The 26,002-nt window shown below is 41.9% G+C and overlaps 1 protein-coding gene and 1 non-coding gene across 3 annotated transcripts in view; one reads left to right on the top strand and one right to left on the bottom strand.

The window, feature by feature from the left end:
- Positions 1-26,002, bottom strand: part of CAMK4 (calcium/calmodulin dependent protein kinase IV) — a 173,725-nt gene that overhangs the window by 58,338 nt on the left and 89,385 nt on the right. Inside the window, exons 2-5 of one of the 2 annotated variants that reach the window (XM_075272258.1) lie at positions 15,191-15,249; positions 10,679-10,757; positions 4,263-4,325; positions 3,183-3,265 (exon numbers count right to left, since the gene is read on the bottom strand). In XM_075272258.1, coding sequence (XP_075128359.1) covers positions 3,183-3,265; positions 4,263-4,325; positions 10,679-10,757; positions 15,191-15,234 — 269 coding nt within the window. In that variant the 5' untranslated portion in view covers positions 15,235-15,249. The remainder of the gene's footprint in view (positions 1-3,182; positions 3,266-4,262; positions 4,326-10,678; positions 10,758-15,190; positions 15,250-26,002) is intronic. The other variant, XM_075272257.1, reaches the window with a different exon arrangement.
- Positions 17,995-18,122, top strand: LOC142190952 (small nucleolar RNA SNORA3/SNORA45 family). The gene has a single exon (XR_012714590.1). It is a non-coding gene; the product is annotated as a small nucleolar RNA SNORA3/SNORA45 family (small nucleolar RNA).

Here is a 26,002-nt window from a genome sequence, read left to right as displayed (position 1 = left end):
ACCTCCTAATTAATTATCTGGGAAAGCACAGGGGGCTCAAAGCCTCTAAGGCTTCAATATCGCAATGGGTCAGGGAGATGATTAAGGTCTCCTATGCCTCCCAAGGGCTATCTCCTCCAGCCCTTCTTCAAGCCCATTCAATGAGGGTGGTTTCCACCTCCAGTGCAGAAAGCAAGGCGCTGTCTTTGGACCAGATCTGCACTGCTGCTTCATGGTTCTCTGAGTCTACCTTCATATCCCACTATCGTTTAAGGAACCGTGTCTCAGAATCTACGGCCTTTGCTCGTACTGTGTTGAGCTCTGTTGTAGTGTGATCCCACCCTAAAAGGGGATTACTTGCTATCTCCCCATATTGTGCCGCTGGTACGGACGATAGGGAACAAGCGATTATGAAGATAATCTTGTTTCCCTTAGTCCTAACAGCGGCACAAGACTTCCCACCCAGGGAGTCAATTTGATTGTATGCAGCTTCTTATTTGTTGTTGTTACATGTATTACTTTTGTATAAACATGCAGGGGGAGGTTCTTGTACCCTCTTATAGGGCAAACCATGTACTTTATTGATACATCATATGACAAGAAAAAAGTTCTATAACATGTATGCATTACTGCTTTTATAAGAAGATGTAAACAATAAAGAAGGAAATCTTTACTTTCCACTTCGACTTTGCTGGATTTAGTTTTTTACAGAGGATTTAATGTACTTTATTGGCTAATTAAAACATTCCGCCTGTCCTACCAGCACACAGGGGCAGAAAATAAGATAAGATAAGATAATCCTTTAATAGTCCCACAGTGGGGACATTTCAGCATGTTACAGCAGCATAGTAATACAGATACAGGATAATACATAGTAATATATTACAGAAGTAGACACACATATGCTGAGAAGAAAAGATATACTAGGAGTCCATAGCAGCTAAGGAACAGAAGAAGAAGAAGGAAGACTTCATAATCATAATCATTAGTTTTCTGTAAAGAGTGATCTTCGCTTGGTCTGATGTAGATTATACAGCCTGGTCACGGTTGGAAGGAAGGACCTGCGATAGCGCTCCTTCTCACACTTGGCTGCCAAGTGCCATCAAGGTCCCATACATGGGGTGGGATTTGTTCTCCTGCAAGGAGGTCACCACGGACAGTATCCTTCTGTCACCCACCACCTGTACTGGGTCCAGGGGGCTCCCCAGGACAGAGCTGGCCCTTCTGATCAGCCTGTCAAGTCTATTTCTGTCCCTGGTTGATATAATGCTCCCTCAGCAGGCCACACCGAAAAAGATGGCTGAAGCAACCACAGAGTTGAAAAAGGCCCTAAGAAGTGGCCCCTGGACTCCGAAGGCCCTCAGCCTCCTGAGCAGGTAGAGTCTGCTGTGGCCCTTTCTGTGCAGCGCCTCCAGGTGATGAGCCCAGTCTAGTTTATTATTGAGGAGCACACCCAGATACTTATAGGTCCTGACTATCTCAATGCATGTCCCTTGGATCTCCACCAGGCTCGGAGCACTTCTCCATTTACTAAAGTCCACCACCATCTCCTTGGTCTTCCCAGCATTAATCCTGAGGTGGTTCTGCTGGCACCATTCAACAAAGTCCCGGTTTAAGTCTCTGTACTCCCTATCGTCACCATCAGTGATGAGGCCTACTATTGCAAAGTCATCGGAGTACTGGATGAGTTGTGCCTAAAGTCAGAAGTGTACAGTGTGAAGAGAAGTGGGGCAAGAACTGTACCTTGTGGTGCCCCCGTACTACAGATCACAGTGTCAGACACACAGTCCTGGGCTCTCACATACTGAGGGCGGTTTGTCAGGTAGTCAAGTATCCAGTTGGACAGGTGATGGTCCACACCACCGAGGTTCAGCTTCTCCCTCAATAGCCCTGGCTGAATGGTGTTGAACGCACTGGAGAAATCAAAGTACATTATTCTCACAGTGTTCCCGGGTTTCTCCAGGTAGAGAGAGCTCTGTGAAGAAGGTGGATGATGGCGTCATCTACCCCAATGCCCGGCCGATAGGCAAACTGGAGGGGGTCCAGAGCAGAGCTCATTAGGGGGTGTAGGTGTGTCAGGACCAGTCTCTCTAGGACCTTCATCAGGTGGGATGTCAGTGCTACAGGTCGGTAGTCATTGTAGCCCATCGAGTTGGGTTTCTTTGGGACTGGTACCACACAAGATGTCTTCCACAGTTGATGTACCATTCCCAGCTTTAGACTCATATTGTACATGTGTGTAATAATACCACCCAGCTGGTCACCGCACATTTTAAGAACTCTTTTGCATATTCCATCAGGTCCTCTGGCCTTGTCTGCTTTAATCCTCTTGATTTTCCTACACACCTGAGACTCCTTGAGGATCAGATATTCAGATTACAGATGACTGCAGGTCGGTGGGGGTTGGGTCTTGGTGTGTGAGGGGAGGGGGATTGACTGACATGTTGGTGAAGGGAGCGTTGGCTTGGAGTCAAATCTATTGAAGAATAGATTAAGCTCGTTAAGCCACTTCCTGTCACCTTCTATCTGGTGAGCTGCCTTTTGTTTGTGTCTAGATATAGGCTTAAGGCTGTCCCACACCTTCGAGATTCTACCCTCCCCCATCTGTAGTTCCATCTTCCGCCTGTAGTTGGATTTCCCTTCTCTGAAATACCCCATATTGTGCCGCTGTTAGGACTAAGGGAAACAAGATTATCTTCATAATCAATTGTTTTTGGGTATAGATAAATCCAAATTTTTATTAGCAGTAGGCAGGGGGAGGGGGTTTAGTTTAGGGGTTAATTCTTAGTTTATCCTGGACAACCCCTTTAAATCTCTACTCCCATTGAAAACAGGGATTCAGGGTAAAGTTTTGACACTGATGTCAAAACTGCACCATTTCCCTTAGTCTCACATTTAACAGGAATCCAGAGGATAGGATCATTTGCATCTCCCAGCTCTATGAACAAAACACATCAATCTTACTGAGACACGATTATGACTTCATTTGGAGCCAGCTTTTATCAGGAGTCCAAGACTCTCGAACAATAGAAGGCTCTCTGCTAAGTGTCTAAGTCTCAGGGGCACTGTTATTTGCTAATACAGAAGTTCAGATTCTAATATGTTTGTGTTGTGAGTGATTTTTAGATCATTTTATTTCTCATTCACCTGAATATAGACAAAAAGCAATTGTGAAGTGTGGTAAGCAAAGGTTCATCGCTCACCTATCAAACAATTCACCTCCAGTCACCAATTCAAGAACAAGACTAATTTCCAAAGGGGTTTCAAATATCTCCTTCAGTTTTATCTAGAAGAAAATTACATGAAATTTCATTAGTTTACATGACATTAGCATCTATATGACATATTATCTAATATCTAATTTCAAGCTACTATAACACATCAAAAATAAAAAATAAAGTAATTTTATGAATATTTTTAATAAAAAATGACTACCACTTGGGTATAAAGAGACCTAATTTTATCCATTGGTACAGACTACGTACAAGCCTGTGTAGTCTGATCCTGCATTGAATGTTAATGTCTTTCAAGAGAACCTGTCAGGTGGTTTTTCCACCATAAACTGGCCCCATCATGTCCGGGATGAAGTAATTCCCTTTCCATTGTTGCCCTCTGTAATCTTTCTGCTGCAGCAACGTGTAGTTATAAATGTCTGGAAGCATAAAGACTCATATGTGAATTATTCTAAGTAAATAGAGCGGGAGCAGCCTCGGCCTAGTCATACTATCCACTTGGTAATCACGTCAAGGAGTGAGCAGACTGTGAGGGTGATGTCAGTCATTCCCACAAGACGTGATTACCAAGTGGACTGCGTGACTTGGCCGGAGCTACTCCCTGCCCACCGTGACTACTTTATAACATCACTTTGCTGCAACAGAAAGATTAAAGAGGGGCCCCAAAGGAAAGGGAACTACTTGATCCTAGAAATGAGGGGCCAGTTTATGGTAGAAAAACCTCCTGACAGGTTCCCTATAATCTGTCCCTTCTTCTATTGTCTATAGGACAGCAAGAAGAAGGCCAGAGGAAGCACACTGGCTTGTAGGATCAGACGACAGGTTTCATTTGTAGTCTGTGATGATGGAAAAACATATCTGAATAGGTGGGGACATTGTATTTTTGATATTTAGGTTTCTATATGAACAATATCACTAATACAGTAATCTAAAGCCAAAAAACGACCCCTGTTCAAATATGGGCTGACAACAGGTGGGGGTCACTACTTAAATTAACAAAAGTAACAAAATTTATTTTCCAGTATTTATTCAAAATAACATCAGACTTACAATATTCGGATGTGAAAGACGTAGAAGGACTCCAATTTCTGTTCTTACAATTTTTTTATCTACCTGGTAAAAAAGGATAGGAACATGGTGAACAACGAATGTAACAATGAGTAACATCATAATTAATACAAAATGGAATATTTATCTTCAATCAATTATCACTACACTGTTTAGGCTCAGTTCACATCTGTGTCAAGTGTCTGTCCAAAATAGATCCATCTAAAATCCCAGGACAAAGACTTAGAATTCTGGGAAAGGAATATTTGAATACGTTTTTCTAGATGGGAAAAAGAAAACTCACCCTAGCACCTCCTTTTGGAATGTAGCTCCTTATACATCAATGTAAATAGTTGTTTGTAGATGAGTCTTTTTCTTTTGACAGAGGTGTTCTGGTTTAGTTTTAATCCCAGGCAATGTGTCTAGGTTCCACAGAAAATTAGGTATTGATCTGCGAGAAGCTATCTTCCAAAAGATGGCGCTAGAGTGAGTTTTCCTTTTTCTATCTAGGAAGACATATTTGAATACTTCTTTCCCTATCTAGGAATTATAACCTGTATACTAAATAGCATTATAAAGGCACCATCATGAAATTTATAAAATTGTGTTGCATTGGGGTGTTACCATGGACCACGATAGTGTTTTTGATAAAAAAAAAAAAAATGTGCAAATAAAATGTAATTTTTTTTAACTTCTGTGGGTTTGTGATTATTCTTTTTTGACCTGATTTTCTCATTTATCATATTACTATATTTTAAGGCAGAGTTATTTTGCACTCCTATTTCATTTTGGTGCTATTGTACAAACAAGACATATCATCATGAACTGGTTATTTGTGAATCCATGGCGGGAAGTGATTGGCTCTAAGGTAAGCTTCAAATTGAGTTTTCATTTGCTGGACCACTAAGACCAATTAGGAAAGGGACTTGGAACGTCACAGCTGGAAAGGACTTTTGGCAAAACAAAACAGTGGAAAAGCAGGACTGAACCGCACTGGGAGACACCGGACCACAGGGGACAGGTGAGTAGGTCTATTTTTTTCACCTTCCCCGGTCTAATATAATTTTAAGAGAGACAAAAAGTCATGCTCTTCCAAGCATCAACTTTTACTTATACAGCTTCCACTTATGTCATTTTCACTTGTGTATAAATGGAATCTCCCAGTGAATGTAATGTTATTATTTTATAGTCAGAATTCTCACTATGATCATAGTGTGTAAACACTGTTGACAGAAAAGACCCCATTTTCGGATTACAAGGGTGTACTAACTGATATTTTATGGAAGATGACATGTGTGTTCTATATAGTGTGATCAGGGAGTATTCTGGAAATTACAATATTACTCAGATGAATTAATGTCTAATTGGATGCTGAATAATAAGGACATAATAACAGGTTTGTACATTAACACTGTAGTCCCCACTTAAAATGTATAATGTGCAGTACAATAGACAGAAACCTCTTGATATACAATTCAGGCAACATAGGAATTCAAGATTAGAGTACCCAAGGAGGGAGGAAGATACATTGTATAAGCTTCTTCAAGCTTACCGTGAGATCAGAATTACAATTGTGTTGGATATTCTACAAACCAGAGCAATCAAGAATGATTTCAGAACAAAAATAAGATTTTTCTTAAGCTGCAATGTTCTTCATTTGTATTACTACGGCACATCCAGCTGCTTTCCATTTTACATTTCATGCCATTATATTTACTTCCTTAGAAACAGTATCAGTGCACAGCTCTAAATTTTAGTAACTGGAATAACAAAGGCAATCTAAAAAGAGCCAAGCTGTTTCCATGTAATTTGCAAATATATATGTAACAGATTCTATACCCACACAAAAATTGGTTTTAGTTGCTTGGAAAGCAACCTTATGTCGAAAGCTGAGGTAGATCCCATGCTGGCTTCTGTCACCATATGCACAAACCAAAGCTGTGGGAGTGTTGGTGGCCTCCCTGTTGTTTTATGATGGACCTCTCAGGACCAAATTGCCATGACCTAGGAGTATAGGATGAAAGGTTCCATCATATGAACTAGATTTACAATTTGTGGGTACTATGGAGTATCTTCTTGAGCTGGTAAAGTATATATTTATTAAAAGGACCCTCCAGTGGGCTCACAAAACATGTTACTAGTAGGATAGTAGTCACTTCAAATTAAACAATTCTCACACTAGCCTGTTTGACCCAAAGAGAAGTCTACAACCCCTGCTTAATCCCCCAACACATTTTCATCTCCCATTCAGATAATTTCCCTCTATGTATTTATCTTCATTAAATTTAGGATATAAGTCTAAAAAGTTCAATAGTTCTAAATCATGGGTCAGAAACTATTACTGGTCAACTGATCTTATAGTAAAGAACCTTTTCCTATATTAATAACAGACCTGAATATATATATATATATATATATATATATATATATATATATATATACACACACACACACGCACACACACACACTAAAACTTTAATCTACGCAATATGATTCTATCTCAAACTATACAGAAAAAACAAAGCCTCCACTGGATATATTGATATTACCTTGTAATTAAGTCCTACGCTTTGGCTTCTATTACCGGGACAAGGACATGTAGGAGGCATGTATGCTTGCATTAAACTTATTACAGTCTATTAATTTAGTATACAGAAATAAGAGAGCACTTGCTGTTTTCTAATTGAAACGTAAATGACACAACACACAGCAGATCTCATTACATTTACTACCCATGAATCCAGGGCAAGTTTATGAACAGCACACTCCAAAACTAAATGCGGCTATCCACAGGACACCCCGTCTTACTCAGCCTACCATGTTTTGAATGAAGCACTTCATTATATTTTATCAAATAACGTCTCAACTCCTACAAAGCCTTTCCTGCTACAGCTAAAATGCCAACATTAAGCTTTCATATGTATAATTCACAACCTACTTATTTCTTACAGTATGGTACCTTACAAGTGCGCTTCTAAAAATGTATTTTACATTCTCCCTATGGTTGCTTGCAACATGATTTTCAATACCAATGTTGATCTATAGGTCATCTGTCAGGGTACTTAGATTTCGGAATCTACTCATGTCCATACACAACTATAACTTTCCATAAATGTATAGCTTAAGGTGACCTTACACCTTAGACAAACATCTGCTGAAGTCGCCAATTTCGGTGAAATTTGTTAATCATCTACCGTATTTTTCGGACCATAAGACGCACGCGTGACGCCATGACCCTGCTGCGTACTCTGCTTTATTGATACTAGATCTGATCTGATGAAGGTCGACAATGACCGAAACGTTACGCTGATTTATTGATCTAGTACTCTTCTTATGCTTGTCAAATCTATCCGTGGCGCTAATGTACCTAAAATTTATGTACTTAAAATAAAAATTTGTTTCACCCTTTCACCTATTTACGGTGTGCAGCAGCATTTGTTTACATTGTGTATGAGTCGCAGGACTCCCTTGACTGCTAGCACCCATATCCTTTATATTTATTAGTGTGCGGTTCCTCTGACATCTATATATTGCATAGGGAAGAGGCTGCAGTGCTTGTGAGCCAGAAACGGAGCACAATAATGCAGCCTTTTCACTGATATACTGTAATAAGAGTGCGATACTAAGCTGTAGAACCTAGGCAATCATGTAGTGCCCACTTATGAATATATGTGCATCTTCTATCCATAAATCTCATTATTTCTATGTACTAGGGCTGACAATTTTAATTTGATATACAAGTAGGTTATCCTGAAATTCATCTTCGAGGTGTTGATGTCTCTCTTCTTCAATGTGGGGTCAACAGGTTAATACTCTATCACATACTATACATCAAGATCATATTGGAGATCTAGCTATGTCCTATGAAATATGTGTCAATAACACTTAGTGTACTGACATCCTACTTATATAGTAGAAACCTTTACTGTTGCTTGGGGTAAGATGCCAAATAGCCCAAATCCATCTATATGCAATCGTTGTTTTGTATGGTATATCCACGAGGAAAAGAATAAGCCAAACTGGAAACCCTATATGGCTACAGATATAAAGATTGTTGTCTTCTAAAAATAACTAAGACATGGGACATATTCACCTTCAAAAACCTCATAGGATTATTCCACTTTCTTTTTTAACTACCCAGCATGCCTTAAAACAACAAATATCCTATATTCCCCCTTATATTCACTGGGGATCCAGCAGGGAGTCTCTTCGGATCCCCCAACTTCCTGACCTTTGCCCTGCGCAGGATCATGACAGCCAATCAGTGGCCGGGCAGTGATGATCTGCTCAAATGAAGCCAGTGATAGGCTGATGTGCAAGGGGCAAACAAAGACCGGTGAACCAAATGGAGACTCTGCTGGGTCTTCAGCCGACTGGAGAGGTAAGTATATAGTGTTTGTTATTTGCTAGGGAGATAAAAAAACTGGAAGTGGAACACCCTTTTAAGTGTACGTATAAAAAATATCTCCTGTACTTGAAAAGCTCAGTATTGTAAAGATATTGCATCATCTAATTCTAATACAGATTGTACACTATATTGATCAAGAGGTGAAACTATAATTCTGCAGACTTCAGAGCTTAAATCTCCCACCATCATTCTCTGGTTCAATATTTGCACGTAGTATGGGCAAAACTGTGGCTCAGTGGTTAGCACTGCAGTCTTGCAGCGCTGGAGTCCTGGGTTTAAAGCCTGCCAAGGACAACATCTGCAAGGTGTTTGTATGTTCTCCCGGTGTTTGCATGGATTTCCTCCCATACTCCAGACATACTGATAGGGAAAAAAGCACATTGTGAGCCCTATATGGGGCTCACAATCTACAGAAAAAAAAAATATTTGCACATAGTTTGCTTTTCTGTACAAAAGTTGGAGGTAAAAATATACGTTTTCTAATAGAGTTATAGGAGATCAGTTTGGGTATGTTCCCACAGTGTTTTTGCAGGCAGATTTTGACACAGAATCTGCCTCAAAATCCGCCTGTAAAAAGGCCCCCCATTCATTTCACTGGGAGTCCCTCGCTTTTTTTTTCCCGCAAGTGATTTTTTTTTCAGCTAGCGGGAAAAAAAGCAATATGCTCTATCTTCCCATGGATTCTGCGGCTGATTCAGCCCCAGCGTACACGACTCAAGACTCCCTCCTGATTAGGCCCTTTCATTTAGGGATGAGCTTGTTAGCAGGCTACTTGTGGCATGTAGTGCTTCTCTGTCCACCTAAGGTAGGGTTCACACTACCATTGGTGTCCGCTCAGAAGGTTTAAAAAAAAAAAAAAAAAAAGGACACCTATCCTAATGGACACAAATGGACAGTAACTGATGGCTATCAGTTACTGTTTGTTATATGTCCGTTGTCCATAGACCTTAACCTTAAAACGGACAGAAAGGTCCTGTATGTAGTATTTTTTTGTCTGCTTGAAAAAACGGACATGGTTGTAAATGGACACTAAAGGACACAAGATAAAATCTCATTGAAATGAATGGAAATTGCAAACGGACCAATTAGTGTCCATTGCCAAAATCTTGTACGGACACTAGCCACGGACACTGCTGAGCAGACACCAACGGTAGTGTGAACGCCCCCTAAGGAACATGTCCAACATCAGCTGAAACCACCAGACGTGAAACTCTTTCCATAAGAAGCTACAGGATCAGCTACTGCACTATTCTCTGAGTAGTTTATCACATTCTCCCGGCCATTCAAACACTGGGTGTGTATTTGGCATGTTGCACTTTTACAAAACTTAATGGACAGACCTTTTCATGAAAATCACTTGGATAAGTCATTTATGTTTTGACAACAACCTTTGCAGAATAGGATTTTGTTGGAATTCCATACTACAGTCTGTAACAAACAAAATCATGAATTAAAGGGGTTTTCTGACCCCCAGGTGGTTTTGCATACTGATGACCTTTTCAAAGGATAGATCATCCATATATCATCGAGGGGGTTCAACATCTAGACCCCACATAAATCAGCTGATCCAGTTATTTTTGGAAGCTACCTTAATGGAGGGAGAAGGAAGCAGCTCTGCTCCTATTTTATGCAGCTTTGTCCTATTACTTGAATATGAGCAGAGTTACTTCCGGCTTTATCTATCTCTGTAGTCTTCCATCACTCGGAGGCAGTAGGATCAACTGACTAGTGCCCAGTCCAGGTGTTGGACCTCTACTGGTCAGATACTGAGGACCTAACCTGTGAATAAGTCATCAATATGTATAACCACTGGGTACTGAAAACCCCTTTAAGTTCTAGAATATCTGAATATTTTTCCAACTCTGAAAATTAGCACAATGCAGACACGAATGTTCTATCATGATAACCATTTTCCTTGAAGGCTAATCTGCACTAAACAAATTGGTTTTCATCACTGAAAAATAAGTTTTCAGTTTTATATGTTTTCTCATTAAACAAAGGGTCAACTTACAGTTTTCTTCAACATTTTGACTGCAAAAGGCTTCTGAGTTCCTTTTTGCCTGCATCTGTATACAACCGACGTTGCACCCCTAAAAAGGAAGAAGAACATAGTGTCATGATACAAAGGTAATAGGTTACATGCTAGTGCATTAGATTTCGGCTCCATACAGATTGTTTACTTCTATGTTTGTTTAGTTTAGTTTATATTAGAAGGTCACACATTCATTGCAACATTTGGAATATATATATATATATATATATATATATATATAGCCTTTAAAAAGGCTATTCAGGCACCGTAAATGTTATATTAAACTACCCCCCCCCCGTTTTAAAATAATACCCTAAAAAAGAATGTGATCTACTTACGCATCGTGCACGCTGGGCGGGCATTCAGGGTGCACCATCTTCTTCATCCACGCCTCCTCTTCCTCCGATGTCCTCGGGTCTCGTCCTCCTCCGGCGCTCGCGAACTGACATTGATAAAAAAAAAAATGGCCTGGGCGCATGCGCAGTAACATGCGGCTTCTACTACGGCTACTGCGCAGGCGCCCAGGTCATTTTTTTTTAATCAATGTCAGTTTGCGAGTGCCGGAGGAGGACGGGACCCGAGGACATCAGAGGAAGAAGAGGCGTGGATGAAGAAGAAGACACACCCTGAATGCCTGCCCAGCGTGCACAATGCGTAAGTAGATCATTCTTTTATAGGTTTTGCTGATAGAGCCCCTTTAATGGACATTATATCCTTCAATTCTCTGGTAAATCAGTATTTCATAGGAATATGGTAACGATTTTTAAGCATGGTCAAATTAAATAACACATGCTTTCTAGTATATTAGACATTCCTATAAACTATGATTTACATCTAGGCATTTCCTAACTTAAAGAGATAACTGTAATGTCATAAAGGGATACATGTAATATCTTATATCCTTTTATCTTCTGTTACTTTAGTTGATTACATTGTTATAATATTTCAAAATTCTGCCAGATTTCTGATATATGAGAGCAATGCATCTTGGGAGCTTATATGTATTACACTGAGGTGCAGGCTCAGACTGGCCCATGACCCAAGAGTGCTAATACGCTTCTAGCCCCCAACCCCTTCAAGAGTGGTACATGTCATTTCATACAGATAGGCAGCATACATATAAAAAAAAAACTGGGAACAATATTTAAAAAAAATTAACAAGTTTATTATATATTAGGTGGTGTCTGAGAACAGCAACAGGTCGACCACTATCTGATCACTTAGCCCAGTCTCCTTACTGTCGATGTGGGCCCCCCATTATCAATTATGTAGTCTAAGACAAGGGTGGGTCAGCAGGCTACTGAGGGGGCCACAGGGCAGAAATAATCCAAGGTGAGGGCTAGGTAGCAGGATGAATAAGAATGTGTGCTAGTGGAGGTTTAGGAATGGGAGGCAGGTAATATTTGCACTTAGCTGAATAGTGGAACCCCAGAATGAATTATACTGGTGGAACCTGGAAACTCCAGTTTGACACTGATCAAATACACAACATAAACTCTTTGTTACTATCCCCTTTACACACACACACATTAGGCAATGTCACTGACATTTCAAGTCATGATGTCATATCCCTTTTAACTTCATCATACCCATGAGGTCATGACAACCTGTAAGTCATTACATGCACTGATAGGCTATAAGGATCCTAAAACACCTAACCTAATAATAAGGCTTACTGACTGACTACTGGGACACGTTCAACAACTATGAAGCCTCAAAGGGGTCGGTCACGGTGTTCAATTTATGGGATTGACACCCCTTGTAACGTCACTACTATACCTCCAGCTGAGATACCTATTACAGTGTCGGCACCCATTCTAAGGTCTTCAGGAGTAAAAGCAAGTCAATGTAGAGCAATGTAGGTAATGTTACATTTGGAAGTGTCTGTCTATGGACACAAATAACCAAGAGAACGTTATAATTATATTGATATATATCATATTATGTAGAGAAAGAGTTAAATGGCGTATCTCCCAGTCTGTAACCCTATCAGACATCAGGATTTGTCCTGTTTCAAAGTATTCATGCAAAGTTCTTGGAACAAGCAGTTCATTTTAGCAGTGACAAGGAGCCGCTGCCAGCTCTAACTACAGATAATGCCATGCTACATCTGAGAGACAAATGACAGGGCAGATCTCATTACATCGTCCTCCTACTCGCCAGGAGAATCAACTTTTCTATTTTTATTAAGATTCAACCACTGTGCCGGAAATGTCATGTAATGAGATGACAACATTTGCAATATATTGCGGCTGGAGACATACAAATGGTTGCTTTAAAGAGAGATGCCACTCCAATTAGTGCTTTTTCTACCTTTCAGAACTTGCTTCCCATTCATTGAGACACACTGTCACAGCAGTCACGCCAGCGCCTACACTCCATAAATGCCATAAATCTCCCTCATTGTAAAGGATTGTATACTCATGACAGCATTGCTTCACTCAGCCATGTGATTTGAGTTGCAAAGATTGTCATTGTTACAAACTCTATAAATCTCCCATATAAGGAAATCAGGGGAATTATATAGAATCCCATCATCCAAATATATCATGATATTCACAAAATACAAGACAAGTAAAAGGGCATCTATGTGTATAAATGCACAGAAAACAGGAATGTTGTAAACAGTTTTATGTTGGAAATATATTTTGTCATGTAGTAACAATACAGCAGGTAACAGGGAAATCACTGTATACAAATATATCAATGCACAGTACTTAAAGGGACTTTCTTGACTTCCAGTATTTTTCAAGCTGATGTATATATCAATGTCTGATCGTTGGAAGACCAACATCCAGACCCCCCACTGGTCAGCTGATCTGGATGTCTCTGGGTTCTGCAAGCTCAGCTCCTATGCAAGTAATCGATACAGATCAATGCTATACAGTGGACGAGGCTGAGGGTCTGCACCTATTATTGCAGCTCTATAGATTCTGATGCCAGGAGACAGCTGCTTCAGCTGATCAGTGCAGTGTCTGAGTGTTGAGCCCCCACCAAATCAAATGCTGATGATCTGTCCTGGGAAGAGGTCTTCACCTATCCTGTAATCTATCTGGATAACCTACCCTCTGGATAAGTCATATGTATGGAAGATGCCTGGAGGGCCTGAAAAACTCTTTTAGTTTGCCTAATCTTTGTATACCTATGCTCAAGGCCACTTTAACCATAGGGTCAAGGTCAATGGTGCACTTGCACCGGCCCCCTGATAGCAGGGGCCCCTTTTGGTCCTTGCTGCACCAACTAATCAGTGGCTGGAGGACACCATTGAGTTGAAGCCAGTAATGAAGTAGGGAGCCACCCATCCCCTGCTTCACCACCTGGCCACTGTCTTGGCTCCAGGTGTCCTGAGAGCAGAAGGTGCGATGTCATGATGTCACTTACATCCCGCCTATTACTCCTTAAAGACTCCGGGACCAAAGAGAGGAGTGAACGGGAGAACGGGGAAAGGTGAGTTTTTCTCTTTGATATACACAGTTGGGGACATGATACTGTCAGGGCAACCTGAGGGGTGAGGGGGTACATGATACTGTGGGGGCAACCAGAGAAGTAGTGGAACATCATACTGTGGGGAGACATGATACTGTGGGGGCAACCAGGGGTATGGGGGGACATGATACTGTGAGGGCAACTTAGGGGTATGGGGGGACATGATACTGTGAGGGCAACTTAGGGGAACACATGACACTGTGGGGGCAACCTGAGGTTTGGGGCAACATGACGGGGGACATGATACTTTGGGGGAAACTTGGGGGGACATGATACTGTGGGAGTAACCTAAGGGTGGGGGGACATGATATTGTGGGGGCAACTTGAGGGGTGGGAGGACATGATACTGTGGGGAAACCTGGGGTATGGCGGGACATGATACTGTGGGGGTAACCTGAGGGGTGAGAGGGCATAATACTGTGGGGGCAACCTGGGGGATGAGTGACATGATACTGTGGCGGCAACTCGGGGGAGACACATAACATTGTGGGGGCAACCAGGGGGTGAAGGAACCTGAATCTAGGGGGGTAACCTGGAGGAGGACATGACAATGTGGGGACAACCTGGAAGTGGACATTATGAGGGACATTACATTGTATGGAGCCACTAGGGAGGCATTATACTGTGTGAGAGCCACTAATTCATTATACTATGTGGGGGCCATGGAGGAGGCATTATAATTTGCGCAGATCAAGTATTTCCAAGCTGATTATTTTCTGAATTACTGTTCTTGTTTTTCAGAATACCCAAGTAAATTTAGCTCCAACCAGTTTGCCACATGTAACCCCAACCCCGCTCTAAGGCCACTAATATGCTGAGGAACATGCACAGGAAAGTTCTTCAAGGGTATGAATAAATATTCACACTGTAAACGGAACAGCCCAACCTCATAAGGCTTCACTTTGTGTAAAACAAATTTCATTACACGTTTTATTAAACGAATCTCAAAGTGCAATCTATCACATTTTATATTTAGCCCTCTCTGTGTTAAAGAATCTCACTTACCAAACAGATCTGTCATGTTGGAAATAATGATCCAGCTGCTTCATTATGAATTTGCATTTCTGTGAATTGAAATTGTTGCCATTTACAAATGAATTGCTCTTACATGAATGTTCCACAGATAGCTTATTAGACATATGCCTCTGTGTACAAGAGAAGAGCGCACTATCTATCTATCTATCTATCTATCTATCTATCTATCTATCTATCTATCTATCTGTCTTGCTATTTCACTAACTATCCATCTGTCTAACTTGCTTTCAACTACCTATCTAGTACACTTTTTCACTATCTGTCTTTCTTACTCTAGGGTTTTCAATGAAATGGAAAGACGGCGCTCTCAGGTCACAACAGGATTTTATTCAAAAAGACAATGATGCACAACGCTAAAAAATCGCCGCGTTTCGGGCACACCTGCCCTTTCTCAAGTGCGTAACTTCACACAAAGCTCGGTCAGTCTGGAAGATGTATACATCTTCCAGACTGACCGAGCTTTGTGTGAAGTTACGCACTTGAGAAAGGGCAGGTGTGCCCGAAACGCGGCGATTTTTTAGCGTTGTGCATCATTGTCTTTTTGAATAAAATCCTGTTGTGACCTGAGAGCGCCGTCTTTCCATTTCATTGAAAACTCTATCTTCCCTGGCCTTGGCCGGTGTCCATCAGACGTGCTGCCTCCTCCACCTGACGGTAAACCCCAAACGTAGTTGTGAGCGATTGTCACAACCTCATCAGGTGAGAGGCCATTTGGTCCTTTTAAATCTTCTGGTTATTTCCACCAAAATTTATCAGACATTCTACACTATATAGTGTGCTCGGTGTCTCTTTTGTTTTTTTCTTACTCTAGGTTCACACTAGCGTACAGACTTCCGTCCTTTGGGTCCACATGGGGACACCAAAAGACAGAATCCCTGTCCACTTAAAAAGCGGTTACATGTGGAAACCCATGGACCCCATACAATTGGTTTCTGACGATTTTATAGTGAGAAATTGTTGGAAACGCTGACTTTTATGTGAAATCCAGGATAGAGTCTCATAAGGAGAGTCAAGAGTACAAACCTACCGTTACTCCCACTCTAATCTATCTGCTTCTATCTATCTATCTATCTATCTATCTATCTATCTATCTTTTCTTTCTATCTTATCTCACTTTTATTATGTTTCTCTCTATCCATCTACTATATTTTTATTTCACTATTCTTTTCTAAAGGAACGTTGCTGGAAATTGGACTTTGACAGGGACAATCCATTTCTCATAGTTTATGAGTTCTGTTGAAAATCATAGTTTTCTAATACATATTAATGGAACGTCTCGATAATATCACAGCTCTGAACGTCACATTAAGTCCAATGGTTTTTAGTAGAATTTTTGACAAATTGTCTTGCCTAGAGCCTGCCCGTTTTTCACTAAAGCTTGTCCTGTTCACCTTACAGGTTATATATGGCTAAACTCTATATAACAAATTGTCTCACTTTACAAATACCATGAATTGTTTTACTTGTACTAACCCTGGATTACAGTATTTATTACACCCCAGAGCTGCATTCACAACTCTAGAATTTTTTTTTTGACTACAAGCAGACTGGCTTGCCGATGGAGATGCCATTAAAAGCCTATAAATGCAGAATGTGAGCTGTCATTTCATCCATCCTCAGAGAACTGCACAGTAACAACACATCCCAAAATGTAAAGTTCTATACAAGAGCAAGCTCCAACAGGGAAAACTGGGAAATGTCATCTCTAGCCTAGAATTGGGAATACAGCACTGAACTATAAGCACCTGTGCAGACAATGAAATCTGTAGTAGAGATCTGAGGCTGAGCCTTGGATTTTTGCAACAGTTTAGCAATTTGACATGCCGTGAATCTCACACAGATTTAGCTACAAGCAATGAGGCTAATCCACAGAGAGACATATAATATTGTGTTGTGGGACAAATGACACTGTTCTATTGCTACCACCTACTAAAATAGCCACCTGCGTGAACACTCACGGTGCATTCAGACGGAGGAAAATGGCGCTGAATTTGGTGTGGAATTTCAGCACTGAAAAATACATCCTCTCATTGACTTCAATGGATTCCTTTTTCTGCTAGCATAAAGCAGAAAAAGGAACCCATTGAAGTCAATGGGAGGCTTTTTTTTCAGCGCTGAAAATCCACACCAAATTCCTCACCATTTTCCTCAGTGTGAATGGTCCCTAAAAGTCCTTGATCTAGCAGCACTGCCTAAATTAACCAGCGCCACCATAAAGGTGTCTCCTACCCTACTCCATGCATAACATACCCATGTATGAACCATACTCCCTGCATTTACAGGTAGCAAAACTAGGCTAGGATATTCAGCTTCGGCAACCTTGCTCACTACGTATGGGCTTAAAGTGAGTCTTTTACAGAGCCTACTATATCAACCAGGTCCCTCACCTGAATCAAAGAGTGCTTACCCCCTCGGTGCCTCCATTGCCAAGATAACGCTGATTTTTCACTATACAGGTGAGTTTTTTGAGAAACAAGGGTATTGCCATTGTTCCAAAGAGGTAAGCAACAATATGCTCATTGCTTGTTTGATCGGTTGATCCTGTTGTTCTCAGAGAGATGATCTCGAGAGTTGACAGGCAGCAGTTTACGTCCCTCTTCCCACTGACATGTATGCTTTAGCCATTAAAAAGGTATCAACTACTGAAGACTATCAAGGTTTTTATATATATATATATATATATATATATATATATATATATATATATATATTTCCTACCCACTGGCTAACACGGTACAAGAACAAACATTTCCCTTGGCAAACTAAGTACATTTCCCGAGACTAGAGTCACCTGGCTGGCCCGTGCCCTCGGTGTGATAGAGTCCTCGGAGAGCAATGGCTGCGCTTTATTCACTGGACCGGCCCTCACATGGCTCATCCAGTCACCGGCTCAGCGACATTTGGCGAGGTTTAGAATGGGTTAAACTCTGTGCCCCTCCCATCTGACTCCGAGCCCCGATACCTGTGCAGTGTGTATGTGCATTACATTTATTTTGCTGCTTTCTCACCCACTTCTTGCTTTTTCTTTCCAGAAAAAAACAAAACAAAAAAAACTAAGTACATTTATGAGGGGATCAGGAGGAATAGCTACTGAAGGTGAATGAGCACCTTTATTGCAACTAATATGACCAACCTCACCATCTTAGAAAAGCAGGAGAGCAAAAAGGAAAAGCAAGAATACGATAGCGGGGAGGGTGAAGAGTATAGCTACAGCTGAAACTGGATTTTCCATTTTGCTTGAAAATTACTTTTCTATATTTTTTGTTAAAAAGACTGGGAAAGATAAGCACAAAACAATAAAAATAAACTGTAACATGGTTGATAGGAGACAAATAATACAAAGAATTCTCTAAGGAAGTCAGTTATTGCTGCACATGGTCCTGTTCATTGTGCACATCTAACAAGTAGAGATGAGCGAACAGTGTTCTATCGAACTCATGTTCGATCGGATATTAGGCTGTTCGGCATGTTCGAATCGAATCGAACACCGCGTGGTAAAGTGCGCCATTACTCGATTCCCCTCCCACCTTCCCTGGCGCCTTTTTTGCTCCAATAACAGCGCAGGGTAGGTGGGACAGGAACTACGACACCGGTGACGTTGAAAAAAGTAGGCAAAACCCATTGGCTGCCGAAAACATGTGACCTCTAATTTAAAAGAACAGCGCCGCCCAGGTTCGCGTCATTCTGAGCTTGCAATTCACCGAGGACGGAGGTTTCCGTCCAGCTAGCTAGGGCTTAGATTCTGGGTAGGCAGGGACAGGCTAGGATAGGAAGGAGAAGACAACCAACAGCTCTTGTAAGAGCTAAATTCCAGGGAGAAGCTTGTCAGTGTAACGTGGCACTGACGGGCTCAATCGCCGCAACCCAGCTTTCCCAGGATCCTGAATGGAATACACTGTCAGTGTATTCCCGTATACCCGATATATACCCCGATACCCGTTCCAACGGTGTGCCCCCCCACCTTCACCCCAGAAATACCCTGCAAGTCCCCTAGCAATAGAATTGGGGCTATATACACCCACAATTTTTACTACTGGTATAGAGTGCCATTGTCTGACTGGGAATTCAAAGAATATATTGGGAATACAAATACCCTCATTTCTTGCTACTGCCATATAGTGCCAGTTTCTGACTGGTAATTCAAAGAATATATTGGGGTTACGTGCACCCACAATTTTTACTACTGGTATACAGTGCCATTGTCTGACTGGGAATTCAAAGAATATATTGGGAATACAAATACCCTCATTTCTTGCTACTGCCATATAGTGCCAGTGTCTGACTGGGAATTCAAAGAATATATTGGGGTTACGTGCACCCACAATTTTTACTACTGGTATACAGTGCCATTGTCTGACTGGGAATTCAAAGAATATATTGGGAATACAAATACCCTCATTTCTTGCTACTGCCATATAGTGCCAGTGTCTGACTGGGAATTCAAAGAATATATTGGGATTACGTGCACCCACAATTTTTACTACTGGTATACAGTGCCATTGTCTGACTGGGAATTCAAAGAATATATTGGGAATACAAATACCCTCATTTCTTGCTACTGCCATATAGTGCCAGTGTCTGACTGGTAATTCAAAGAATATATTGGGGTTACGTGCACCCACAATTTTTACTACTGGTATACAGTGCCATTGTCTGACTGGGAATTCAAAGAATATATTGGGAATACAAATACCCTCATTTCTTGCTACTGCCATATAGTGCCAGTGTCTGACTGGGAATTCAAAGAATATATTGGGGTTACGTGCACCCACAATTTTTACTACTGGTATACAGTGCCATTGTCTGACTGGGAATTCAAAGAATATATTGGGGTTATAAATACCCTCATTTCTTGCTACTGCCATATAGTGCCAGTTTCTGACTGGTAATTCAAAGAATATATTGGGGTTACGTGCACCCACAATTTTTACTACTGGTATACAGTGCCATTGTTTGACTGGGAATTCAAAGAGTATATTGGGAATACAAATACCCTCATTTCTTGCTACTGCCATATAGTGCCAGTTTCTGACTGGGAATTCAAAGAATATATTGGGGTTACGTGCACCCACAATTTTTACTACTGGTATACAGTGCCATTGTCTGACTGGGAATTCAAAGAATATATTGGGGTTATAAATACCCTCATTTCTTGCTACTGCCATATAGTGCCAGTTTCTGACTGGTAATTCAAAGAATATATTGGGGTTACGTGCACCCACAATTTTTACTACTGGTATACAGTGCCATTGTCTGACTGGGAATTCAAAGAATATATTGGGGTTATAAATACCCTCATTTCTTGCTACTGCCATATAGTGCCAGTTTCTGACTGGTAATTCAAAGAATATATTGGGGTTACGTGCACCCACAATTTTTACTACTGGTATACAGTGCCATTGTCTGACTGGGAATTCAAAGAGTATATTGGGAATTCAAATACCCTCATTTCTTGCTACTGCCATATAGTGCCAGTTTCTGACTGGTAATTCAAAGAATATATTGGGGTTACGTGCACCCACAATTTTTACTACTGGTATACAGTGCCATTGTCTGACTGGGAATTCAAAGAATATATTGGGAATACAAATACCCTCATTTCTTGCTACTGCCATATAGTGCCAGTGTCTGACTGGGAATTCAAAGAATATATTGGGGTTACGTGCACCCACAATTTTTACTACTGGTATACAGTGCCATTGTCTGACTGGGAATTCAAAGAATATATTGGGGTTATAAATACCCTCATTTCTTGCTACTGCCATATAGTGCCAGTTTCTGACTGGTAATTCAAAGAATATATTGGGGTTACGTGCACCCACAATTTTTACTACTGGTATACAGTGCCATTGTCTGACTGGGAATTCAAAGAATATATTGGGGTTATAAATACCCTCATTTCTTGCTACTGCCATATAGTGCCAGTTTCTGACTGGTAATTCAAAGAATATATTGGGGTTACGTGCACCCACAATTTTTACTACTGGTATACAGTGCCATTGTTTGACTGGGAATTCAAAGAGTATATTGGGAATACAAATACCCTCATTTCTTGCTACTGCCATATAGTGCCAGTTTCTGACTGGGAATTCAAAGAATATATTGGGGTTACGTGCACCCACAATTTTTACTACTGGTATACAGTGCCATTGTCTGACTGGGAATTCAAAGAATATATTGGGGTTATAAATACCCTCATTTCTTGCTACTGCCATATAGTGCCAGTTTCTGACTGGTAATTCAAAGAATATATTGGGGTTACGTGCACCCACAATTTTTACTACTGGTATACAGTGCCATTGTCTGACTGGGAATTCAAAGACTATATTGGGAATACAAATACCCTCATTTCTTGCTACTGCCATATAGTGCCAGTTTCTGACTGGTAATTCAAAGAATATATTGGGGTTACGTGCACCCACAATTTTTACTACTGGTATACAGTGCCATTGTCTGACTGGGAATTCAAAGAATATATTGAGGTTATAAATACCCTCATTTCTTGCTACTGCCATATAGTGCCAGTTTCTGACTGGTAATTCAAAGAATATATTGGGGTTACGTGCACCCACAATTTTTACTACTGGTATACAGTGCCATTGTCTGACTGGGAATTCAAAGAGTATATTGGGAATACAAATACCCTCATTTCTTGCTACTGCCATATAGTGCCAGTTTCTGACTGGTAATTCAAAGAATATATTGGGGTTACGTGCACCCACAATTTTTACTACTGGTATACAGTGCCATTGTCTGACTGGGAATTCAAAGAATATATTGGGGTTATAAATACCCTCATTTCTTGCTACTGCCATATAGTGCCAGTTTCTGACTGGTAATTCAAAGAATATATTGGGGTTACGTGCACCCACAATTTTTACTACTGGTATACAGTGCCATTGTTTGACTGGGAATTCAAAGAGTATATTGGGAATACAAATACCCTCATTTCTTGCTACTGCCATATAGTGCCAGTTTCTGACTGGGAATTCAAAGAATATATTGGGGTTACGTGCACCCACAATTTTTACTACTGGTATACAGTGCCATTGTCTGACTGGGAATTCAAAGAATATATTGGGGTTATAAATACCCTCATTTCTTGCTACTGCCATATAGTGCCAGTTTCTGACTGGTAATTCAAAGAATATATTGGGGTTACGTGCACCCACAATTTTTACTACTGGTATACAGTGCCATTGTCTGACTGGGAATTCAAAGAGTATATTGGGAATACAAATACCCTCATTTCTTGCTACTGCCATATAGTGCCAGTTTCTGACTGGGAATTCAAAGAATATATTGGGGTTACGTGCACCCACAATTTTTACTACTGGTATACAGTGCCATTGTCTGACTGGGAATTCAAAGAATATATTGGGGTTATAAATACCCTCATTTCTTGCTACTGCCATATAGTGCCAGTTTCTGACTGGTAATTCAAAGAATATATTGGGGTTACGTGCACCCACAATTTTTACTACTGGTATACAGTGCCATTGTCTGACTGGGAATTCAAAGAATATATTGGGGTTATAAATACCCTCATTTCTTGCTACTGCCATATAGTGCCAGTTTCTGACTGGTAATTCAAAGAATATATTGGGGTTACGTGCACCCACAATTTTTACTACTGGTATACAGTGCCATTGTCTGACTGGGAATTCAAAGAATATATTGGGGTTATAAATACCCTCATTTCTTGCTACTGCCATATAGTGCCAGTTTCTGACTGGTAATTCAAAGAATATATTGGGGTTACGTGCACCCACAATTTTTACTACTGGTATACAGTGCCATTGTCTGACTGGGAATTCAAAGAATATATTGGGGTTATAAATACCCTCATTTCTTGCTACTGCCATATAGTGCCAGTTTCTGACTGGTAATTCAAAGAATATATTGGGGTTACGTGCACCCACAATTTTTACTACTGGTATACAGTGCCATTGTTTGACTGGGAATTCAAAGAGTATATTGGGAATACAAATACCCTCATTTCTTGCTACTGCCATATAGTGCCAGTTTCTGACTGGGAATTCAAAGAATATATTGGGGTTACGTGCACCCACAATTTTTACTACTGGTATACAGTGCCATTGTCTGACTGGGAATTCAAAGAATATATTGGGGTTATAAATACCCTCATTTCTTGCTACTGCCATATAGTGCCAGTTTCTGACTGGTAATTCAAAGAATATATTGGGGTTACGTGCACCCACAATTTTTACTACTGGTATACAGTGCCATTGTCTGACTGGGAATTCAAAGAGTATATTGGGAATACAAATACCCTCATTTCTTGCTACTGCCATATAGTGCCAGTTTCTGACTGGTAATTCAAAGAATATATTGGGGTTACGTGCACCCACAATTTTTACTACTGGTATACAGTGCCATTGTCTGACTGGGAATTCAAAGAATATATTGGGGTTATAAATACCCTCATTTCTTGCTACTGCCATATAGTGCCAGTTTCTGACTGGTAATTCAAAGAATATATTGGGGTTACGTGCACCCACAATTTTTACTACTGGTATACAGTGCCATTGTCTGACTGGGAATTCAAAGAGTATATTGGGAATACAAATACCCTCATTTCTTGCTACTGCCATATAGTGCCAGTTTCTGACTGGGAATTCAAAGAATATATTGGGGTTACGTGCACCCACAATTTTTACTACTGGTATACAGTGCCAATTTCTAACTAGGAATTCAAAATGCGCAAGGCTCCCGGAAAGGGACGTGGACGAGGCCGTGGGCGAGGTCGGGGGAATGGTTCTGGGGAGCAAGGTAGCAGTGAAGCCACAGGGCGTCCCGTGCCTACTCCTGTGGGGCAGCAAGCATTGCGCCACTCCACAGTGCCAGGGTTGCTTGCCACATTAACTAAACTGCAGGGTACAAACCTTAGTAGGCCCGAGAACCAGGAACAGGTCTTGCAATGGCTGTCAGAGAACGCTTACAGCACATTGTCCAGCAGCCAGTCAGACTCTGCCTCCTCTCCTCCTATTACCCAACAGTCTTGTCTTCCTTCCTCCCAAAATTCCGAAGCTTTACAGAACAATAACCCAAACTGTCCCTGCTCCCCAGAGCTGTTCTCCGCTCCTTTCATTGTCCCTCAACCTGCCTCTCCACGTCACGATTCCACGAACCTAACAGAGGAGCATCTGTGTCCAGATGCTCAAACACTAGAGTCTCCTCCATCTCCGTTCGATTTGGTGGTGGATGACCAGCAACCCACCCTCATCGACGATGATGTGACGCAGTTGCCGTCAGGGCATCCAGTTGACCGGCGCATTGTGCGGGAGGAGGAGATGAGACAGGAGTTGGAAGAGGAAGTGGTGGATGATGAGGACACTGACCCGACCTGGACAGGGGGGATGTCAAGCGGGGAAAGTAGTGTGGATGTTGAGGCAGGTGCAGCACCAAAAAGGGTAGCTAGAGGCAGAGGCAGAGGTCAGCAGCTTAGGCGAAGCCAGGCCACACCCGGAATCTCCCAAGATGTTCCAGTTCGTACCCAGCCCCGAAAAACTCCCACCTCGAGGGCACGTTTCTCGAAGGTGTGGAGTTTTTTCAAGGAATGCGCCGAGGACAGATATAGTGTTGTCTGCACAATTTGCCTCTCGAAATTGATTAGGGGCTCTGAGAAGAGCAACCTGTCCACCACTTAAATGCGCCGTCATTTGGAATCCAAGCACTGGAATCAGTGGCAGGCAGCAACGGCAGGACAAAGGCCGCCTGCCGTTCACGCCACTGCCACTGCCTCTGCCACTGCCTCTGCCTCTGCCACTGCCACTGCTGACTGTGCTGGCGATGCACTCCAGAGGGCGAGCCAGGACACCACTTCATCTGCCTCCGCCACTTTGTTGACTTCTACCTCATCCTCCCCTGGTCCTGTCTTATCTCCTTCTCCTGCACCATCAAAGGCACCATCAGGCGTTTCTTTACAACAACCCACCATCTCTCAGACATTGGAGCGGCGGCAGAAATACACTGCTAACCACCCACACGCGCAAGCCTTGAACGCCAACATCGCTAAACTGCTGGCCCAGGAGATGTTGGCGTTCCGGCTTGTTGAAACTCCCGCCTTCCTGGACCTGATGGCAACTGCGGCACCTCGCTATGCCGTCCCTAGCCGTCACTACTTCTCCCGGTGTGCCGTCCCCGCCTTGCACCAGCACGTGTCACTCAACATCAGGCGGGCCCTTAGTTCCGCGCTTTGCACAAAGGTCCACTTGACCACCGACGCGTGGACAAGTGCATGCGGACAGGGACGCTACATTTCACTGACGGCACACTGGGTGAATGTAGTTGAGGCTGGGACTGCTTCCCAAACTGGCCCGGTGTACCTCGTCTCCCCGCCTAACATTCCTGGCAGGGATATGAGAAGAACACCCCCCTCCTCCTCCTCCTCTACCGCCTCCTCCTCCGCCACCGCCTCCTCCTCCGCCACCGCCTCCTCCTCCGCTGTTAGATTGACCCCAGCTACGAGTTGGAAACATTGCAGCACTGGCGTTGGTAGACGTCAGCAGGCTGTGCTGAAGCTGATCAGCTTGGGGGACAGACAGCACACTGCCTCCGAGGTGAGGGATGCCCTCCTCGATGAGACGGCAATATGGTTTGAGCCGCTGCACCTGGGCCCAGGCATGGTCGTTTGTGATAACGGCCGGAACCTGGTAGCAGCTCTGGAGCTTGCCGGACTCCAACATGTTCCATGCCTGGCCCACGTCTTCAACCTAGTGGTGCAACGTTTCCTAAAGAGCTACCCCAATGTTCCAGAGC

This window comes from Leptodactylus fuscus, chromosome 1, assembly GCF_031893055.1.
Source record: "Leptodactylus fuscus isolate aLepFus1 chromosome 1, aLepFus1.hap2, whole genome shotgun sequence".
In the NCBI taxonomy this organism is placed as follows: domain Eukaryota; kingdom Metazoa; phylum Chordata; class Amphibia; order Anura; family Leptodactylidae; genus Leptodactylus; species Leptodactylus fuscus.
The sequence above is the reverse complement of the archived record's forward strand: the minus strand, read 5'-3'. Positions and strand labels throughout refer to the sequence as shown.